We start from the raw sequence: 22,044 nt of genomic DNA on the forward strand, positions 1-22,044 counted from the left end.
ATTTGCTGCCAAGGAGTGTGGTGGAGTCTCCTTCTTTGGAGGTCTTTAAGCAGAGGCTTGACAACCATATGTCAGGAGTGCTCTGATGGTGTTTCCTGCTTGGCAGGGGGTTGGACTCGATGGCCCTTGTGGTCTCTTCCAACTCTATGATTCTATGATTCTATGATTTGTTGCTGAGTATGTGAGTAATTAAAGGGACGCAGGTGGCGCTGTGGGGTAAAGCCTCAGCGCCTAGGACATGCCGATCGAAAGGTCGGTGGTTCGAATCCCTGCTGGCCACGTGACCCGGAAGTGTCTGCGGACAGCGCTGGCCCCCGGCCTCTTAAGCGAGATGGGCGCGCAACCCCAGAGTCGGACACGACTGGCCCGTACGGGCAGGGGTACCTTTACCTTTTACCTTTATGTGAGTAATAGAAAGTTGTATTGGCCAGGGTATCTCTGAAGAGGTGGGGCAGTTTTGTGGAGGACAGAATCACGCTGGGAGAACATTAAAGGCAAGCTGAAACATGGGGTAACCTAAAAAGAAATGGGGCATTGTTGAGGGGAGGTGGTAGTACAGAATATTTAGATGGGTGGGCTAGCGAATTAGGAGGCTGGGAAGAGAAGAAAATGCAGATTAGTATGAAATATAATTCAGGGGTCCTGAAAAGAGCTCTAATGGGGAGTGGCCATGTGAGATTCTGTTGCTCTTACCTGTTTTACTGGGTTCTTGTAATTGGTCTACCGCCCTGAGTAACAACTGCAGACGGGTGGTAAAGAAAGTCCAAATCTTTTTTTCAGATTGCCTGTACTTGGAAATTACCAGATGTTAGTTTGAGGGCAAACCCTTTCTCAGTGGAGGGCAGAGTAATTCATGCTGCATTTCCCTTACACCGGGCTTCTAAAAATCTCACGAGAACCTACATCTTTGACCTTGTCTTACTGCAGTCTGAAAGATTCTCCTTGGTTTTGCATATTTTTACACAGAACTTTATATAAAAAAATTCTACACAGAGCTTTACTTCCCCCAGAAAGAAACTGCCAGGGATGATGGGAGTTGTAGTTCAACAATATCTGGAATACCAAAAGTTCCCACACCTGTGCTAGAAAGTGGTTTGCTAGGTGTTATAGGTATGCATGTTTTGCTATAGACTAGCACCACTATTGCTCCATACCCACTATTTTGATGAGTTTCTTGTTTTTAGCAGATGCTGGCTCCGTAAACTGGGGATATGTATTATACATACAGCACTCCATTTCTTGTATTTTAAAGCCCTTCCATCAGATCATAGGATTAATAAATCTCCAAGGCTTCTACTGACGTATGCAAAACCACCATAGCCACCAGGCCAAGATCCAGGCCAAGCAAGGCCACCCAGGGGTGTGGGCAGATGCAAGGGAGGCCTCTCTACTGGGCCAAATGCCAACATGGCCCCCAAACGTCTTAGTGTTCATTTTTTAAGAAATTAAAGCTAAGTCAGTTGGACATTTCTAGAGAAAGCTAGAGCACAAAAAGTGAAAGCAGATTCATAAAAAGCAGTGGGGAGGGGTGGGGTCTGGCTGGCAGGCAGGCTGGCATTCTTGGAATCAAATATTAGAAATTTTATTTTACATGACATGAGCAGGGAGAGACATAATGTATAGGGATGGCCTAGTCCTCAGGTGGAGCAGGAGGGTCCTGAGTCTGAACGGACTTGCCAGATAATTCTAGCTGCTGAGCCTTGCAGCACTCAGGCCCTTTCATGCCAGGGCACATGGTCTGTATGCAGGAGGGAAATCTGAGCGGCGCCAGGCAATATCTCCTCAGCACTTCTTCTTCAGCAGCAGCAGCAGCAGCAACAGCATCTGATGCCCAGTGAATAGTTGAGTGCTCTCTGCAGCCACTCCTGGGGACAGAACTTTGAAGCCTTCCTCTGCCCAGCCCCTGAGGAGAAGTTAATTTTTAGGCAGCAGCCCCTCTAGTGATGTTTCATGAACAGATCTAGCCAAACCTGAGCCATGTTCACACCATCTGAAGTCCTATGACACCACTTTAAACAGCCATGTCTTCCCCCAAAGAATTCTGGGAGCTCTAGTTTGTGACGGATGTTGAGCAGCATTGGGGAGTGGATCAACCATCCCTCCCAACAACTCTCACAACCCTGAACAAACCGCAGCTCCTAGGATTCTCATTCAGTTAAAAGAGAGTTTAGAAAGGGGGAATAAGTTCTAAGTGTAACCAAAATTTATTAATTACTGAATTTCTTACCATCCTTCACTGTAAGTTCCCAAGGTGGGTTGCAACAATTTAAAAAATCAATATTTAAAACAGGTTAGAAATAAATTACAATAATGAGAGTAGGGACATTATCAAGTGTCAAAGGCCAGGGTAAAAATGTGTGTCCTCATAGTACTTCATACGCATTTAAAATCTGGCAAATTTCAGAATCAAATTTACACCTTTAGAATGAAGAGTTTAAAACTTACAAGGGTGAATAAAACTTACAAGGATGAAGGTTGCAATCCCATGACCACTTTTATGGAAGTAAACACCACTGAAATCAATAGAACTTACTTTTGAGTAGACATGTCTAGGCTTCTACTAAAACTCTGATTTTTACAGCAATCAGCTAAAACAACATTTCTATATCTTGCTTTCCCCAAGAGCTAACATAGTCCATAGGTGGCTTTGTTTGGCAGGGGCGAGGAATTAGAATGCAAATTGCAGCTGCTCTGAGAAAACACAAAGTAACAGAGCACACTTGAGAATGCGCTTTTCCTCCTTCCAAACTAATTTCAACTTTAGTACAAGGATGTGGTCTTGTCAGTGGGAAACAATGGCCCACAGGGTTTGTTGTAGCAGGAGAAGCCACTCTGTGAAGCCGCTCAGCGCAGAACCTTTAAGGCAAGGGTGGTAAGCTTCAGGCCCTCCAGGGCTCTCCACTCGGCCCTCAGAACTCTGCCCCAGGCCACACCCATCTCCAGAAGCCACACCCTGACTGCTCATCCAGGACTGGAAGGTATCCTTTAACTCTTGATGATTTGGATGAAAGACACAGAGAGATGTGTACAATTTACCTGGCTGTACAAAGGACAGGTTTAGATGTGTTGCTCAGTCCCCTGTTGCCTCTGGGTCTGCCCACCATTGGCAGCTGGCCCAGAAGAGAAGGTGGCCTTCAGGGTGAAAATGCCCATTTCCCCTGCTTGGAAAGGACAGCGACCCTTTCCAAAACAGGATAATAATTCAGTCTTTACTTTTGTCCAATTACAAAAACATACAAAGCATAAAGTGGTCTTCTGACAAGCAGCTACTTCTAATTATATTGCCTGTTTACTGCAGATAAAACCAAAGTGATACACTTTGACCTGTAGGTGTCACCCGCAGTCAAGCTAGATATGTAGTTCACAGGTTGTGGGCCAATATTTATTCCAATGCCAACAACTAAGGCTGTTGCACCTAACACAGCAGACGAAACCTTCCCACAGCTCCCACTTCAGCAGCCTCTGCTTCTGCTGGGGTCACCAGGCCCATTTCTGGTCAAGGCGGCTGCTTCCTTTAAGTATTGTAAAACAGGCGGCACAGGCACAGTAAGACATTTGTCACTGTGATGTATTTTATATTTGTCACACCTGTTTAAAGGCCCTCCTGAATTTCAGCGCAGAAGGCTTCAGCTGCAAAAAGCTTCCCTCCTTCCCATCTATCTGAATCTACAGGAGCCCCACTTAAGTTAAGGGCTGGAAGGTCCGTCTCCGCACCCTGACAAGTGATCCAACAGAACTGAGGCAAGTCCTCCCCAAAGTACCATCCAAACTACAATGGGAAAATAGGGTTCAGTTTGGTACTAAGAGTTAACCTTCTCACAACCAATTATTTAATGGACAACTGCTGCCCAGCTGAACGGCATCAACAGGGATGGCAGTTTCCCAAGCAATTGAAGTCTGTATGAGCATGAAAGATGTTGAGTTACAACTGTTATGCAGAACTCTTCAGCTCAGCGGAAGTGTGCAAGATTTGAGTGGCGAGAATATGTCCAACATAAGATTACTTATTGATACTTATTGATATTAAATTCCTACCTGAGCAAACTCTATTTTAAAAGCGGCTAATCTTCCTACTCCAGAAAAGCAATTTTTCCTCAACTCTTACCTTATGAAAAATGTGTTCTCAAAATAAGAACAAGAAAAGACAAGGCTTGTGACAAGACAAATGGATCAAAATGACATGCTGGGCAAATGATGGTGGGAGTCATAGGTGAAGGGGACAAAACCATAAAAGGAAGTTACAAATCAATAGGAACATCGGATCTAGGCCTCACTGGTTCATAAATTAGCAGAAATAATGAGTTAAGGGTTTGTGGCAGTGGAAGCCCATATAGGCCGCTCTTGCTGAGGGATCACGTTCCTCTGAGACTCCGGAGGAAAAGAACAAAGGAGTGGGAAAAGTTTGGTCTGGCATCCAAGTTCCTCTGCATAGACATGACTCGGACTTCGACCTCGCCTTTCCAAAGCAGGTAAGAGCACCTGTTCTCCGACCTTCCCAGGTTTGACACATCCCTTCTCAGCTGCCCGGGAAGGGACGCCGGAGGAGTTCCCCCCCAAGGCTTGGCCTCCCCAAGCAAGAGCTGAGGGGCGCAGCAGGCGTCGGGCCAGACCGGGTCCTCTTCTGCAAGGTCAGGCGGGGAACCGGGAGAAGGGAGCCGCGAAGCCCGCTCGGCGGGGGGAGAGGCGGGAGCCCTTTCTGCGGCCAAGCGCCGCCTTGTCTTGCTTCCCGTATCTAAGCGCGTGTAGTCCAGCTCCGAAGTGTTCCGACGTGACAGGAGGCCGGGGCTCGTCTCGCCCCCTCCTCTTCCCCCCGAAGAGGCTCCAGGCGGGCCGAGGCCGCCCTCTCGCTCGGAGGGGCGCGGGCTTCTCCGCCGCTGCCTGAAATGCCTCCCTTCCCGAGCTCGGGGGCTGGCCGGGAGGGGCTGAGCTCCGCGCCTGAACCCGCCTCCGCCAGATCTCATTTCCCTCAAAGAAAGGCGGGCGCGGGGGGGCTCCTCCCTCTCGGTCCCTCTCCCGCGCCGCCGCCGCCGAGCATTGCCCGGGACCTGCCAGCCAGCATGCCGGCATCCAGGCGGGGGCTGCTGCTCCTCTCCGTCCTGGTCCTGGGACAGGCGATGGATTTCGCGGATTACGGCGACGTCCTGGAGGAAGACGCGGAGCCGGACGCGGAGCCCATCGACTACAAGGACCCTTGCAAAGCGGGTGAGGCTTCGGGGGGGGGGTCCCGCCGCGACCACCTCGCCTTTCCGCTCTCGGGGGGGGGGGCAGCGGGGGTCTTTTGTGTGCCTGGACGTGCTTGGAGGCTCTGAAACGGGCAGAGGGGCTTCTTGAACCCGGGTCAGAGGCAGTGCCGAGTTGGCAGCGCAGCTTGCAGACAAAAGAAAAAGGAAAGTTTTTGCTCTCTCTCCCTCTCTCCTCCCCTCCATCCCTTTCTCTCTTCTGGGCTGTAAAATAACTCCTGGACTTTTAAAGTTTAGCCTGAGAAAGAAAAGAGTCTTTGATATATAAACTCCAGAGTAAGGACTCATAGGACAGCTTCTCCCCCCCCCCCCCCGCCGCCCCGTTTCAGGGAATTCAACTCTTCTCCATCTGCCCTCTATTGTTGTTGTTTTTCTTCTTCCTCCGTGTCCCATAAAAAAGATTGCATCTGTTTGTGGCTCTTTGTGAGAGGCAGCGGCAGGAGACCTGATGTGTTTGGGTATGTGTCTGCCAAGCGGGGGGGGGGCTGCTTGCTTGAAGGAAAGTAAACAGAAGCTGCGCTGGGGGGGGGGGGAGGCTGGCAGGAGCTCAGAGGTGAAGGGCTGTGGGCTTGAACTAGACCCCATCATTGCCCTTTCCTCCTCTCAGTTTGTCTGTCTGGAGCAGCTGCAGACACTTGCTGGGTGGTAGCTGTCAAAAGAGGCAAATGTGTTGGGCCCAGAAATATTTTACAGATCACCCATCCTTAATTGCTCATCCCTAGGAGTCATGCTACATTAAAATAATTAACGTGTGTGTGTGTGTGTTGCAGAACACCCAGATGGCACATTCCTCTTTTCTTTGCCCACGGTGTACTGTGACCTATCCCACCCCCTCTAGACCCCCACATAAACCTGCTTGTGAGGACTGCACATCCTACACCAGCCCTTGTCAGTCCCGCGGTCCATCCTGCCTGTGTGTAGAGCAGGGAGGGAGCAAACTTTCTGAGCTGGCAGCTTAGAGTCCCCTGGCCTGGTCTGTGAATAAAGGGTTGGTGTGTTTCTGTTGAACCTGTGCTCTGCTGAACAGCGTTTTAATCCTTCTACCAATACAATCAGTGGCAGAATGCTCAATGACTTGTGACAGTGCCAGATCCCAGGGCAGCAGAAGCAAGAAACGGCTCAAGGGCTTTTGTTTTTTATTCTTCCTCTCTCCCTCTCCCCCCACAACACACTTTTTCATTCAAACAAAGAAGTGGAGAAATAAAAGTGTGAAAGACAATGAGGCTGTGTGATCCATGATACAACAACTGAAGTATAAAGTTTTCTTTTCTTTGAGGTTTTTAGGTGTTTATTAAAGCATCTGGGGTCATTGTCTCAAGGTCACTCTAGAGTGAAATAGAGTGATTAATGTGGAATCTACCCCTCTGCAATCAACTGTTCTTCTGCTCTGACTATTTTGAGAGCATCCACCCATATGCTTTTGCTAGCTGTTGCTAATACCTTTCTTTGGCTTTCTTTTCTGTGAAGAGGAGGCAGCAATTCTCCCATTTGCCCAACAAAAGCACACTGTCCCCCTGTGAGGCAAGAGGAACTTACATGTGCTCATTCATTACTCTTTATTTTAGTTTCTGTTACAGTCTGCATGGCCTTCTGCTCTGTCACTTACCTTTCCAAAGTTGGGACTAGTGAGAGTATAGGTTGGCGAATTCCATTATTATCTTAATACATGAGTTGCTGTTTATAGTATAAACATTTATAAAGTAAAAATAAAAAAGCAACCTGCAGAGTCTTAAGCATTCATATATTAATAATACTGTAGGCTGTTGATGTTTTAATTTTTAAATTTTTTCACTGGGCACAGAAGGGTGACGTCTCATGGACGTGGAGCAGGTAATAATTATTTTAAAACAAAATGAAGCAAGGGTAGAGTATAATGGCCATTAAAATTAACTAATAATTAATAAAATTAATAAATAATAAATGGTGATTAAAACAGCATGCCCCAAAGCCTCAAATACTGGCTTAGGTAGCTTCATTTTTTGGCCCATATGCTGCTATCCTTGTTTCTCCAGCCTCTGACTTAGAGGTGAGGTACACTGAGGTCGGTGGAACTTAATTTCCAAAGAGATGTGATTAGTAATAACATTAATTATAATTTGGCTCTTGGAGGGAGAGAAAAGAACTAAATCCGTGTCTTGGTTTGGAGTAGAGCCGTCACCCGGCCTGCCGGCTGCTTTTGCTATGCAGTTCTAGCATCTATTCTTGGAGGTTCTCCTGTGTTTTATATGGCTTGCTTGCTTGCTTGCTTAATTCTTGCTTCCTAATAAGTGGAACTGCAGCCTAAAAGCTGAAGCGGTTTTTATGTGGCCCAGCCTGGTGCTAGAAGGTTCCCTCCCCACACTACTGCATTTTCAGTCCTTGTAGTCGATACCTTGGAAGGTATGGCAGGACTTGTTTCCGAGTAGCCAGAAGCTAAATAAAATCAGATCCCATTCATTTGACGCCCTTCCACTTATTTTAAGGGTCTGAGTTATGATTTGAGTTGTATAACCTGTTACGTGGCACTTTCCTGGGTGACCCTGGCTGCAGAACAGGGTTCCAACTTCCAATGTAAGCAAAATTCAGAAAGTAAGGGTAGTTTGTTTGTTGTTAAAGGGCAAGTGTACTGCCAAGCTGATTTAAAATCAGACCCCCATCTCTATGGATTTATCATTTAATAGCATTTAGTAAGTTCCTGTGTTCTGCCGGAAGGAGAGTTTCTCCTTAGAGCGCCCACATAGCAGAAGTCTGCTCCACAGTAACTCAGAGCAGGGCTTTCAATGTGGCAGCCCCTGTTTGTGGAACTATTTTATTTCCTGGAAACAAGTGAAGACTTTTCTGTTTTGACAAGCTTTTCCAACTGGATGATGATAATGATAATGATAATAATAATAATAATAATAATAATAATAATAATTTATTTATTTATACCCCGCCCATCTGGCTGGGCTTCCCCAGCCACTCTGGGCAGCTTCCAAAAGAATATTAAAATGCTGTGATACATCAAGCATTAAAAGCTTCCCTAAACAGGGCTGCCTTCAGATGTCTTCTAAAACTCTGGTAGTTGTTGTTCTCTTTGACATCTGGTAGGAGGGCATTCCACAGGGAAGGCGCCACTACCGAGAAGGCCCTCTGCCTGGTTCCTTGTAACTTGGCTTCTCACAGTGAGGGAACCGCCAGAAGGCCCTCGGTGCTGGACCTCAGTGTCCAGGCTGAACGATGGGGGTGGACGCTCCTTCAGGTATACTGGACCGAGGCTGTTTAGGGCTTTAAAGCTCAGCACCAGTACTTTGAATTGTGCTCGGAAACGTACTGGGAGCCAATGTAGGTCTTTCAAGACCAGTGTTATATGGTATTGGCGGCCACTCCCAGTCACCAGTCTGGCTGCTGCGTTCTGGATTAGTTGCAGTTTCCGGGTCACCTTCAAAGGTAGCCCCACGTAGAGCGCATTGCAGTAGTCCAAACGGGAGATAACCAGAGCATGACCCACTCTGGCGAGACAGTCCGCAGGCAGGTAGGGTCTCAGCCTGTGTACCAGATGAAGCTGGTACACAGCTGCCCTGGACACGGATTTGACCTGTGCCTCCATGGACAGCTGTGAGTCCAAAATGACTCCCAGGCTGCACACCTGGTCCTTCAGGGGCACAGTTACCCCATTCAGGACCAGGGAATACTCCACACCTGCCCGTTTCCTGTCCCCCCATAACAGTACTTCTGTCTTGTCAGGATTCAACCTCAATCTGTTAGCTGCCATCCAACCTCCAACCGCCTCCAGGCATTCACACAGGACCTTCACCTCCTTCACTGGTTCTGATTTGAAAGAGAGGTAGAACTGGGTATCATCCGCATACTGATGAACACCCAGCCCAAACCCCCTGATGATCTCTCCCAGCGGCTGCATGTAGATGTTGAAAAGCATGGGGGAGAGGACAGAACCCTGAGGCACCCCACAAGTAAGAGCGCAGGGGTCTGAACACTCACCCCCCCCCCACTTTCTGAATACGGCCCAGGAGGAAGGAGCGGAACCACTGTATGACAGTGCCCCCAGCTCCCAGCCCCTCAAGATGGTCCAGAAGGATGTTATGGTCAATGGTATCAAACGCCACTGAGAGATCCAGCAGAACTAGGAAACAACTCTCACCTTTGTCCCTAGCTCGCCGGAGATCATCAACCAGTGCGACCAAGGCAGTTTCAGTCCCATGATGAGGCCTGAACCCCGATTGGAAGGGATCCAAATGGTCCGCATCCTCCAGGCCTGCCTGGAGTTGTTCAGCAACCACACGCTCAATCACCTTGCCCAAGAATGGAAGATTTGAGACTGGGCGATAGTTGGCCATACTGGCCGGGTCTAAAGATGGTTTTTTAAGAAGCTGTTTAATGACCGCCTCTTTCAGCGGATCCGGGAATGTTCCCTCACAGAGGGAAGCATTCACCAGCCCGCAGAGCCCATCGCCCAGCCCTTCCCGGCTAGCTTTTATAAGCCAGGATGGGCAAGGATCAAGGAGACAGGTGGTTGGTTTCACGCGTCCAAGCAGCCTGTCCACATCCTCGGGAGTAACGGATTGGAATTGATCCCACGCAATTTGACTAGAAAAGGTATCTGCTTTAGGCATTCTTTTTGTATTGTTTTAAAGCCTATTTTTAACTGTTTTCAATACATATTTGTAAATCTCTCTGAGACAGATGTTCTCCTTAATGTGTGTGTGTTAGTGCACCACTTGTGTTTAAATAAAAGTATTGCATTCACCCCTCAGCCCAGCCGCCCGAGTCTTATAAGGATAGACAGAAAATGACTTTCTTTGGTTCGGTACTTCTCATCATCCTTTAGCCATTCTTCCTGAGGTAGTCAAGGTGGTGGGTTATTTTCCTCATCCTTGAGTGCATGTTTGTGTGAGTGACAGCTATTCCAAACAATCCTAGTGCTTTGTGAGTAAAGATGTGACACTTATTCCACGCTGAAAGGATATACGCTTTGTTGTAAAGTGTGTGATGAACCTAATAAAGGGTACTGACATGACTTTTTAAAGCAAGTCACAGAAGCACCAGTGGCAGATAAGCCTCCTCGTGAGGTTCAAAGTCCTGTTCAGTTGGAAGGGCCAAGCATAGGGCATATGCAGTAAATAATATACTTAATTCTTATCATGCACATCCTATTCTTTCTACACGCCTTGTGCTTCCACTGTTCCTCCTCTGTAAGACTGTATCCAGCACTTGGGGTCTTCATATAACATGGCACAACCAGCCTCTAGCCATTCTCCTAGGCCTAAAGTCATTCAGACACTGCATTTTATGAAGACGCCCCCATACCCCGTGCCACATCATTGCCATTTATTCAGGCCATTTCTATACCACTCAGTATATATAAAAAATCTCTAAGCTGTGTACAAACAACTAAAACAACAATCTATGTTACAAAAATACATAAGGAAACAATTAATACAAATTACTCATAAATATATACTGATATCAATTCCTCCTCCTGATACACCTCCCTATTCAAGACCTGTCAGTCTCCTGCTTCTCACCCAGGACACCACCCAGGCACCCTCTTACTGATGGCCCAAACAAACTCACTAACCACCCCCAAAATCTCACCATAAAGAAAGAGTACCTGGAACCCGCTGACCTCCCCTAGTCTCTAGGCTTTCTTTTATGGCCAAGCAATGAGGTTGTTGGAGCTTCTTCAGGCTGCCCACAGTTGTGTTATAATAGGAACAAGAGAAACCCTTGCAAATGTTACACACACACCCCAGTCCACTAACTATCCTTTGTTTTCTCCCACAATGCTTTCTCCCTCCCAGCACCTGTCCCCGTCACAAACTCCCTTTCCTATCCAATCAGCCAACATCAGAGCTAAGCAAGATTGTTGTGAGGCTGTCCAGTACTGCCACCAAGGACACTGTTAGCTCTGGAAGGGGAGAATAGAATTTTCCTTGGAGCATTCATACTCTCCATGCACAAATAATTAGTTATAAGTCTTCCCTACTTTATTGCCAAGCAGAAAGTGAGAAGGATGGGGCTGAGCATGCATTAGAATCATAGAATCATAGAGTTGGAAGAGACCACAAGGGCCATCGAGTCCAACCCCCTGCCAAGCAGGAAACCCCATCAGAGCACTCCTGACATATGGTTGTCAAGCCTCTGTTTAAAGACCTCCAAAGAAGGAGACTCCACCACACTCCTTGGCAGCAAATTCCACTGTCAAACAGCTCTTACTGTCAGGAAGTTCTTCCTAATGTTTAGGTGGAATCTTCTTTCTTGTAGTTTGGATCCATTGCTCCGTGTCCGCTTCTCTGGAGCAGCAGAAAACAACCTTTCTCCCTCCTCTATGTGACATCCTTTTATATATTTGAACATGGCTATCACATCACCCCTTAACCTCCTCTTCTCCAGGCTAAACATGCCCAGCTCCCTTAGCCGTTCCTCATAAGGCATCGTTTCCAGGCCTTTGACCATTTTGGTTGCCCTCCTCTGGACACATTCCAGTTTGTCAGTGTCCTTCTTGAACTGTGGTGCCCAGAACTGGACACAGTACTCCAGGTGAGGTCTGACCAGAGCAGAATACAGTGACACTATTACTTCCCTTGATCTAGATGCTATACTCCTATTGCAATACTTTACATTTCTCCCTGTTAAAATTCATCTTGTTTGTTTTGGCCCAGTTCTGTAATTTGTCAAGGTCGTTTTGAACTGTGATCCTGTCCTCTGGGGTGTTAGCCACCCCTCCCAGTTTGGTGTCATCTGCAAATTTGATCAGGATGCCCTTGAGTCCATCATCCAAGTCGTTGATAAAGATGTTGAATAAGACCGGGCCCAAGACAGAACCCTGTGGCACCCCACTAGTCACTCTTCTCCAGGATCAAGAGGAACCATTGATGAGCACCCTTTGGGTTCGGTCAGCCAGCCAGTTACAAATCCACTGAGTGGTAGCATAGTCAAGACCGCATTTTACCAGCTTCTTTACAGGAATATCATGGGGCACCTTGTCAAATGCCTTGCTGAAATCAAGGTAGGCTACATCCACTGCGTTCCCTTCATCTACCAGGCTTGTAATTCTGTCAAAAAACGAGATCAGGTTAGTCTGACATGACTTATTTTTCAGAAATCCATGCTGACTATTGGTGATCACAGCATTCCTTTTTAGGTGCTCACAGACTGTTTGCTTAATGATCTGCTCCAGAATCTTCCCTGGTATTGATGTCAGACTGACTGGGCGGTAATTATTTGGGTCCTCTCTTTCCCCCTTTTTGAAAATAGGGACAACATTTGCCCTCCTCCAGTCTGCCGGGACTTCGCCTGTTCTCCAGGAATTCTCAAAGATGACTGCCAGTGGTTCTGAGATCACATCTGCCAGTTCTTTTAATACTCTTGGATGCAGTTCATCTGGCCCTGGAGACTTGAATACATCTAGACTAGCCAAGTATTCTTGTACTATCTCCTTAGTTATTCTGGGCTGTGTTTCCTCTGCTGAATCATTTCCTCCAAATTCTTCAGGTCGGGCATTGTTTTCTTTATCGGAGAAGACTGAGGCAAAGAAGGCATTGAGGAGTTCTCCTCTGAGTGACCCCACGGTTTCTTTGTTCTTCCTTTTGCTACGAACATACCCATAAAATCCCTTTTTGTTGCTTTTAACCTCTCTAGCAAGCCTGAGTTCATTCTGTGCTTTAGCTTTTCTGACTTTGTGTCTACATGTGCTGGCTATTTGTTTGAATTCCTCTTTGGTGGTTTCCCCCCTTTTCCATTTTTTTTACACATCCTTTTTTAATCTTAACTCAGTTAAAAGTTAATCTTAACTCAGTTAAAAGTTCTTTAGATAGCCACCCTGGCTTCTTTAGGCACCTTCCATGTTTCCGTCTCATTGGTATTGCCTGAAGTTGTGTTTTTACTATCTCCCTCTTAACAAACTCCCAGCCATCATGAACTCCCTTTCCTTTTAGTATTACTGTCCATGGGATCTCACCCAGCACTTCCCTAAGTTTTATGAAGTCAAGAAATTGAGTCCTAGTATGCTTGACTCCCCCTAAGTTACTGTTGGTGGTAAGAGGTCAATCAACAGTAAATCTTGAACTAGGAAGTTGTAAGATGGTCAGTGGGGCACACCAGTCACCTCGCCCTGGACAGTGAAGGAGCTCTTGGCAGCTTCCCTGTACTCAGGAGACTCGGCAGATTAACACTGTGGTCCCTTTAAAGATTTCTGGGTCTTTCTTGCAAATGTGACCAAGAAAAAGTCTTCCCCCTGGGTATCTTCATTCCACCTTCACCTACCCCCCATCATTATCTCACCCCACTCTCGGCCGCTCTCTGCTGGGCCTGGTTTGGACAGGTCTCCTCTGCAACAGTAATGAACCCTGTTCCCCTTTGCAGCAGTCATGGCTAGGCAGACCAAGTGTGGAACGAAATCCCTGGTTCCTGGACACAGTAGCCCCCCTCTCTAAACCAGGTAACATAAGAAAAGCTCTGCTGAAACATATCAGTGAGCAATCGGTCCAACACTGTTTCGCCAGCAGCTGGTGACATGCCCACAGAAGCCCCACAGGCCAGACCTGGGCTGTGGCTCCCCAGCTCCTTATATTCGGAGGCAGGTGCCTCTAGTCCTTGAGGTGGGACACACAGCTTTCGTGACTAGTAGCCATTGATAGCCTTCTCCTTCAGGAGTTGTGTAATCCTGTTGAAAGCCACCCAAGCCTTGTGCTGGCACATTTTGCAGTTTTAACTAGGTGCTGCGTGAAGCGCTTGCTCTTGTAAGTTGAGAATCTCCCACCCTTCTGCATGAAGCCAAAGTCAGGCGTTCTAGGAGAGGGAGCCTATGCACTGTATCCACACTGGGCATAATTCTGTACGCCTCTATTACAAGAATGCATGGCAAAGCAAGTGTGGTTCAGTGTGTGTGCATGCACACGAGATTTCCTTGTGCACCACTCTGTGTGCAGAGGCGTCACTAACCCCGACAAATCCTCTTGCCAGAGTACAATGTAGATATCTCCAGAGTATAATTCATTTTCTAGAACCATGCAGCAGGAAGGGCCATCTGGCCCGGCTCCTGCGGAGAGGCAGGGCCATCTGTTCCCTTGCCAGCCCCCCCCCCCCAGCCCATCCAAGCTGCAGCACAGCAAAAGCAGGGAGCAGGTGCGTTGCGCTCTCTCCTGGAATCCCTTTAACATACAAAGCCAGCCAGGAGATAGTGAACTATCTGGCAATGTGGCGTGTCAGATCATTCACACATGAAAAGTGGGTGGTGGGGGCAGTGTTGACCTTGCAGTGATGTCATCATCTCAGCTGTTCTAGTGGACAGAGACAAAGCAGCAGCATCAGGGGGGAATACCTGGGAATACCTGCCTCCATTATTTGAATAGTGAGGAGCCCATGGTTCAGTCCTAAGAGTTGCCATACAGATCTTGTCTCTGGTTGTCACTCATGTCACTTTTGATAACGGGGAGATTTTATTTACGTATTTCTTGCATTTGTATTTTTCCTCTCCCCCCAAACTCAGTGCAAGGTACGTGGTCATATTTTATCCTCACAGCAACTCTGTGAGGTACCAATTTAGACTGAATGGTTGGCCCAAGGTCACCCACAAATGCTGTGGCTAAGGGGTTATCTGATTTATTTATTTGATAAAATTGATACATTGCTTGATTGTAAAAAAACAACAACAAACAAACCTCAAAGCAGTTTACAAAAGATAAAATAGAGAAATCAAGAAAGCAGGTGCTGAGAAGAGTACAGTGAAGGCCCCTGCTTGATCTCCACAGGGAAACGCTTCCAAAGTGCAGCTGCTGCCACACTAGATGGTCATCGAGTTCTTACATGGGTCTCTTGATCTGATCATTATACCATACTGGCTCTTGGGATCTTGGAGAAGGGTCTTGGCACCCAGGCAGGTTCATATTGGAACGGGCAGTTGTTTAGGTATCCTGGCCCCATTGTTTAGGTTTGCAAAGGTCACTAGAACACATTTATTCAGGGTGAGGTGGCATCTATTTGCCTTGAGAGACAATGGAGTGTGCCTCTGGGGGCCAAGTCAAACAGCTGCTTTAGCAGCAATGAAGTGACCTCCTCTAGGTGCAAGCCTGGGCTGTTTGTGTGGAGGTCCTGGGCTGCCCAGACAGCAAGACCTTCCTCTTGGCCTCACTGATGGGGTCCAGAGGAAGGCCGAGCAAGATGTTTGGCAGCAGCTTGGCTGCAGGAGTTGCTAGAAGGGGGTGTACAAGGTGCCATCCAATCCTCTTAGGGATTCCACTCCGGATTTGTGTAGGGTTTCCTCCTCAGCCTTTTCTTCCCCCAAAGATCTTTCACAAGGCAGCAGGAAATGGTTTTCCTAAAGCATTTCTCAGGAATAATATAGCTGCAAGGCAGCAGAGGTTTAGGATCAGAGTTCCCTTCTCCTCAATGGGCTTCCTTCCCAGGTGGACAAGCCCCATCTGTAGATGGCATGACAATGCGCTAGCAGTAGCCCAGTTTTAAGTGGAATTTAATATATACGAACATATTAAAGGCTACATATATAGGCTCCAGCACAGAGTTAAGCATTCTTAAAACCATTGATCTCATTGGATTAAACATACATAATCCTGTGAGTAGTGGTCATAATCTCTTAAAACGAATGTATTCAAAGCCAAATACAATGAATGAATTCTGTGTAAAAAATCATTGAGGGGATTAAGTAGTGCAAATGATGCCACAAAATGTGTGTCTAATGACCTTTTGTCTTAGTAGATCTAGGGCCTAACAAATCATAAGAAGTGCTAGGATCCTGGAGCTGCCTCCTGTATCTCACCAGGATCATCCACCAAACCAGTATGGATAATCTTGTGCTCCTGTTTATGTTGTCTAATCTTAGTCCTGCTATTTGCTTCTCAAATTATCAATATACATGTCACTACTAATCAAAAGCATAGAAGTTGACTTTCCACCTTCCTGACACATTTACTTCATTTGTTAACCAACATCAAGTCAGAGTTCCCTGGTTTGGACAAAATGAGGAACTAATTTTTAGGATCTTTACCTGTATGCTTTCACGTGACAGGAGGGAAAAATGAGAGAATGCTTAGCTTAACCCCTACAGGACTCCTAAAGCCTCAAACGATCATCTGAAACATGCTAATCCTTTCCCAGTGAACTTCCAGTCCTTTATTCTGGAAAGTTTTGGCCACTTCTTCTGAGTAAACATGCAGGAGGATCAGGCTATAAGGCCCACTTTGTTCAGCAGGACTTTCTTCCAAGTAAGTGTGTATCGAATTCCACAGTCTCGGCCTTCAAGCAAGAAATCTTGCTTAGCATTCTTACATATGTTTAGGTCAAATGCAAATCTGTCTCTAAGCAACTAAATTTTTGAAGGTGCGTGTGGCCTGCATGACCAGAGATTTTAGATAATATTCCTGTGCTGTTGTTGTTATTAATTAAAGTTCTATACAACCCTTCTTTTGAGGATCACATAATATAAAAACATAAAAATACACCCCGTTTAAAGGGCCATAGATTGTTTAATTAGCCAAAGGCCTGGGAGAAATTTTTGCCTGGCACCTAAGATGCCCTGGCGAGAGCTTTTCACAGACCAGGAGTCACTGCAGAAAAGGCCTGTTCTCGTGTTGCCGCCCTCCAGACCTCTCACTGAGGAGGCACATGAAGAAGGGCCTCCGAGGATGATCCCAGGAGGTTTAGCACTGTTCAGTTCAGTTTAGCGCTGTATAAAAGCTTTATTTAGTTGCAAACCATTGTAATAGTTATATGACCCAGTTATATGCATAAATAGATCCATTTCAAAATGTGAAACTTATTTTATTCATTTAAAATATTTTAGGATGCTTTTCTGAGCAAATGACCATCCAAAGCAGCTTACAATAAAAAACAGCTTCATGTAAGCAGCACACCCCTGCCCCGTGAATGCCTTAAATCAATGTGCCTCATTCTTTTCCAGCTATTATTAAGGGAGTGTGAAGTGTAAGTGTGATGGAGGGAGAGAACATCTGCCTTGCAAACAGAAGAACTCATGTTCATTCCCCTGCATCTCCAGGTGGGGCTGGGAATGCTCCCTGTCTGAACTCCAGAGAACATCTGCCTGCTGGAGTTGAGAGCACTGATCAAGATGGGCCATAGCTCAGCTTCTTAGGATATAGCAGTTAGATTCCCACCCAGCCATTAGGTTCCCTGGGTATTCTTGGCCAGAGTCATTCCCTCTGAGCCTGACCTACCTCCTAGGGTTAGAAGGATAAAATGGGTGGGGAAAGTACATACATCACCCTGGGCTCCTTGGATGAAGGTCAGGTTAAAAATTTAATTGATAAAATGCAGGGAACAAATAAATAAATAAATGAAATTATGTCCTGGCCGCTGGATGTGGCATTCTCCTTCCACCCTAGTTTTTTTAAAGATGTCACCAAACATTGCCCTCCAGGACTATGTCAGGATATTTGGGAGATGGAAGTTAAAAAGGGATCTCGGACAAACCCCCTTCAACTGTTTTACATCTGGCAAGAGCCCCATCAAGCCTCATCAGAGATGAATGGGAATGGCATGAGAGCACAGCTGTACCTGAGGCAACCAACTCAAGTGTCCCACATCCTTTCAAGGGCTAAAAAAGGATTGCTAAGCTCTGGCAAATAGTGGGCACTAATTCAGCCTGAGTACTTGCATCATGATGGCAGACCCACTGTGAAGTACTCCGTCCACCCCCTGGCCCAAGCCGATGTGCACTGGCTGAAGTCAGGACACAGCTGCACCTCCCTTGGCAAACTATTTGTAGTTTGTGCTTTAGAAAAACGGACATCAGTCCATTGGATTTGTGTCTGTCTCCAAGAAGGGGCAATACCCACTATACAGTGGTACCTCGCAAGACGAAATTAATTCGTTCTGCGAGTTTTTTCGTCTTGCAAATTTTTCGTCTTGCGAAGCACGGATTCCCATAGGAATGCATTGAAAATCAAACTTGCAAGACGTTTTTGTCTTGCGAAGCAAGCCCATAGGGAAATTCGTCTTGCAAAGCAACTCAAAAAACAAAAAACTCTTTCGTCTTGCGAGTTTTTCGTCTTACGAGGCATTCGTCTTGCGAGGTACCACTGTATACTGAGAACATCAGGCTAGTTCTGCTGCAGACTTTCTAAGTGGCAAAGCAGCCATGTTTTCTCCTCCATGTTTGAGATCACAGGCAGATCCAATTTTATCTTTGGGACTGTCTTGTCCTGAAATGCTCACATGAGATGTGTAACATGGGAGTAGGGTTATCTTTAGGTTTGAAGAGGCCTTTGCCAATGAGCCTTTGGTGGGGCCCACCATTTGTGGCCCCCAAGTGCAGTGAGCAGCCATTTTAATTTCCTGTAATGCCCTTGTGTGGTGCTATGTCAGGGGCATTGTGAGAAATCCAGCAATTTCTGGACCCAGCCTTTCAGAGCAAGGGCTCTAGGGCATGCATCACCCATGGGCCATCCTATGACTGCAGCACCTGCCTGAGGATGCTGTGGTCTGTAACTAGACCTTTGTGGAAGCCACAAAGTCCTCTGAGTTCACAGTCCCCTTCTGCAGGGGGCGGGAATAATTGAAAGCAAGTTTCACACATTTGTGGCGTCTTGTTACACTGCTCACTTAAGTAGAATACTCTCATGAGCATGTTTCCTGACGGGTCCCAGCATATCATTGGAGCTGACTCTGGGAATGGTGGTGCCTTGCTCTTATCTTATGTCTGCTGAGAAGAAGGCTTAGTCAGTATTTGTAGTGAGCTTTGAATACGAAAAGCTTTATTAAGTGCTAACCAAACACATTCCCCCCGCCCGCGGAATATTTGTACTTACATTGTCCTTGGGAGATTAATGCATTTCGTTAAGCAAGAGAAATGAAATCCCACAGATTCCCAGGGGAGCAACAAAGAAAGGAAGCCAGCTGTCAGTCATCACTGTCCACTCCCTGTACCTGGCTTCTAAAATGAACCTTATGAAACATGGGGGGAATCCAGATGTTAAAATGCTTTTGCAAACTTTGGGGATGGGGCATCAGCCGGTCCATTTGTGCACCCTGGACGAGGGCTTCCTTCAGTAATATGTTGATGTTTCTTAGCATTTATGGCAAGAAGATGCTCTGTGGCTCTTCAGATGTTGTTGGACTTCAGCTGCCATTAGCCTCAGCCAACATGGCCAAGTGTCAGGACTGAAGGACGTTGTTCTCCAACAACAACTGGATGGTCACAGGCTCCCCACATCTGATTTATGTAGTGCTTTATAGAGTCCAAATTGCTGTACTTTCATTAGCTTACCAGTTTTTACAACAGTAACTCTGTATTGTTGTTGGCACCTGTCTGTCTTGAGAGACAATGGAGTGTGCTTCTGGAGGGTTAGTCAAACCACTGTGTTAGCAGCACCAAAGTGACCTCCTGGGACACAAGCCTGGGCAGTGTGTCTGGAAGTCCTGGGCTGCCCAGATGACAAGACCCGTCTCTCGGCCTTGATTATATGGCCCAAAGAAAGCAGAGCAAGACGTTTGGCACCAGCTTGGCTGCAGGAGTTGCCAGAAGTGGTGTACAAGGCACCATCCAACTGTCTTGGGGACTCCTTATCAGATTTGTGTAGGCTTTACTCCTTAGCCTTTTCTCCCAAAGATATCTCGCAAGGCAGCAGTTTTAGGATCAGAGCTTCCCTTCTTCCCAGGTGGATAAACCCCATCTGCCCCTCATTTCCTTCTACACAGCACGGGCCTTCTTGACCGTTGGACCCACTTTTGGTCTCGCCGCCTGCCTTCACATGCAGGGGAGTCCCTAACTCACTGAGGTCAGTAGCATTGTGCTCATGCTGTGGGTTGAGGTGGCAAAGGCATTGAGGCAGTCAGGCATCAACATCAAACCTTGATTTGCAGCTACGGGAATGGGCATTCAAGCAGCCTCAATCTCAGCCCCTGCCTTCCTCCTCCAATTTCTTCACTCCTCAACTTGGGACAAGTCATAGTTTACTGTTTCAGGCCAAGAAAAGAGGTGGCGCATGGCCTTGTGCCAGGGAGGAGGGGTCGGGTGTGATGGAGACTATTAAAATGCTGGTCTCTGTAATGCCAGTCTTTGGGGATTACAACTGAATCGTCTCAATGTCTTTTGCTTCAGGTAACCCAGCAAGTTCATAAGCGAGGCGAGATTTGAACTAGGGAAATGGAAATAAATGATCTAGTAAGGAGGGAAAGAACTTTCTGAGGTTTATGGACCACATGCTGTAGGTGTGGCAAGGAAAAGCATTTCCTTGGGCAGCTTCTTCCACTCTCTAGTTGCTGAGAAAACATATCTGTGGAGCAAAGACAAGAATATGTCTAATCTGCACTCAAGAGCTGAAAGAGAATAAAATTTGAATTGGGAGAGGGTGCTGAGGACAGTGGTTCCTAAATGGTGTGTCTGGATGGGCAAAATGTTACCATCTCCTGTCAGGAATTGGCTATGCTGGTGCTTCTCAAACTTGCGTCTCCATCTGTTGTTGGACTACAACAGGGGTCAGCAAACATTTTCAGCAGGGGGCCAGTCCACTATCCCTCAGACCTTGGGGGGGGGGACACACTATATTTTTTTGGGAGGGGGTGAACAAATTCCTATGCCCCACAAATAACCCAGAGATGCATTTTAAATGAAATGACACATTCTACTCATGTAAAAACACGCTGATTCCCAGACCATCCGCGGGCCAGACTGAGAAGGCGATTGGGTGGGATCCGGCCCCCAAGCCTTAGTTTGCCTACCCCTGGACTACAACTTCCATCACCCCTGACCACTGGTCCTTCTGGCTAGGGATGATGGGAGTTCTAGTCCAAAAACAACTGGAGACCCAAGTTCGAGATACACTGGCGCTAGGCACACACCATTCATTTAAATGACACACCCCTCCCCAAAAGAATCCTGGAAAGTGGTTTGCCCCTCACGGAGCTACAATTCCTGGCACCAGGAACAAACTGCAGTTTTTAAATGTAGAGTGTATGCACAGTCATGTATCTTTGACTTTCTTTTTTAATCTGCTTTTTATTAAATTTTTCATCTGTTATTAATATACATATTCCAATCCTTTTTTTTAGAATCATAGAATAATAGAATCATAGAGTTGGAAGAGACCACAAGGGCCATCGAGTCCAACCCCCTGCCAAGCAGGAAACACCATCAGAGCACTCCTGACATATGGTTGTCAAGCCTCTGCTTAAAGACCTCCAAAGAAGGAGACTCCACCACACTCCTTGGCAGCAAATTCCACTGTCGAACAGCTCTTACTGTCAGGAAGTTCTCCCTAATGTTTAAGTGGAATCTTCTTTCTTGTAGTTTGGATCCATTGCTCCGTGTCCGCTTCTCTGGAGCAGCAGAAAACAACCTTTCTCCCTCCTCTATGTGACATCCTTTTATATATTTGAACATGGCTATCACATCACTCCTTAACCTCCTCTTCTCCAGGCTAAACATGCCCAGCTCCCTTAGCCGTTCTTCATAAGGCATCGTTTCCAGGCCTTTGACCATTTTGGTTGCTCTCCTCTGGACACATTCCAGTTTGTCAGTGTCCTTCTTGAACTGTGGTGCCCAGAACTGGACACAGTACTCCAGGTGAGGTCTGACCAGAGCAGAATACAGTGACACTATTACTTCCCTTGATCTAGATGCTATACTCCTATTGCAATACTTTACATTTCTCCCTGTTAAAATTCATCTTGTTTGTTTTGGCCCAGTTCTGTAATTTGTCAAGGTCGTTTTGAACTGTGATCCTGTCCTCTGGGGTGTTAGCCACCCCTCCCAGTTTGGTGTCATCTGCAAATTTGATCAGGATGCCCTTGAGTCCATCATCCAAGTCGTTGATAAAGATGTTGAATAAGACCGGGCCCAAGACAGAAC

The 22,044-nt window shown here is 46.7% G+C and overlaps 1 protein-coding gene across 2 annotated transcripts in view; it reads left to right on the plus strand.

Annotated features, from left to right (window-relative positions):
• The first annotated feature begins 4,916 nt into the window (after positions 1-4,916).
• The window catches only part of BMP1 (bone morphogenetic protein 1), a 162,226-nt gene continuing 145,098 nt past the window's right edge, over positions 4,917-22,044 (plus strand). For both annotated transcript variants that reach the window (XR_014558116.1, XM_083713470.1), the window contains exon 1: positions 4,917-5,202. Coding sequence is in view for 1 of the 2 variants with exons in the window: in XM_083713470.1 (XP_083569596.1) it covers positions 5,058-5,202 (145 nt within the window). In the remaining variant the exon portion in view is untranslated. The remainder of the gene's footprint in view (positions 5,203-22,044) is intronic.

The sequence above is a fragment of the Podarcis gaigeae genome (assembly GCF_964106915.1).
Source record: "Podarcis gaigeae genome assembly, chromosome: 15".
NCBI lineage: Eukaryota > Metazoa > Chordata > Lepidosauria > Squamata > Lacertidae > Podarcis > Podarcis gaigeae.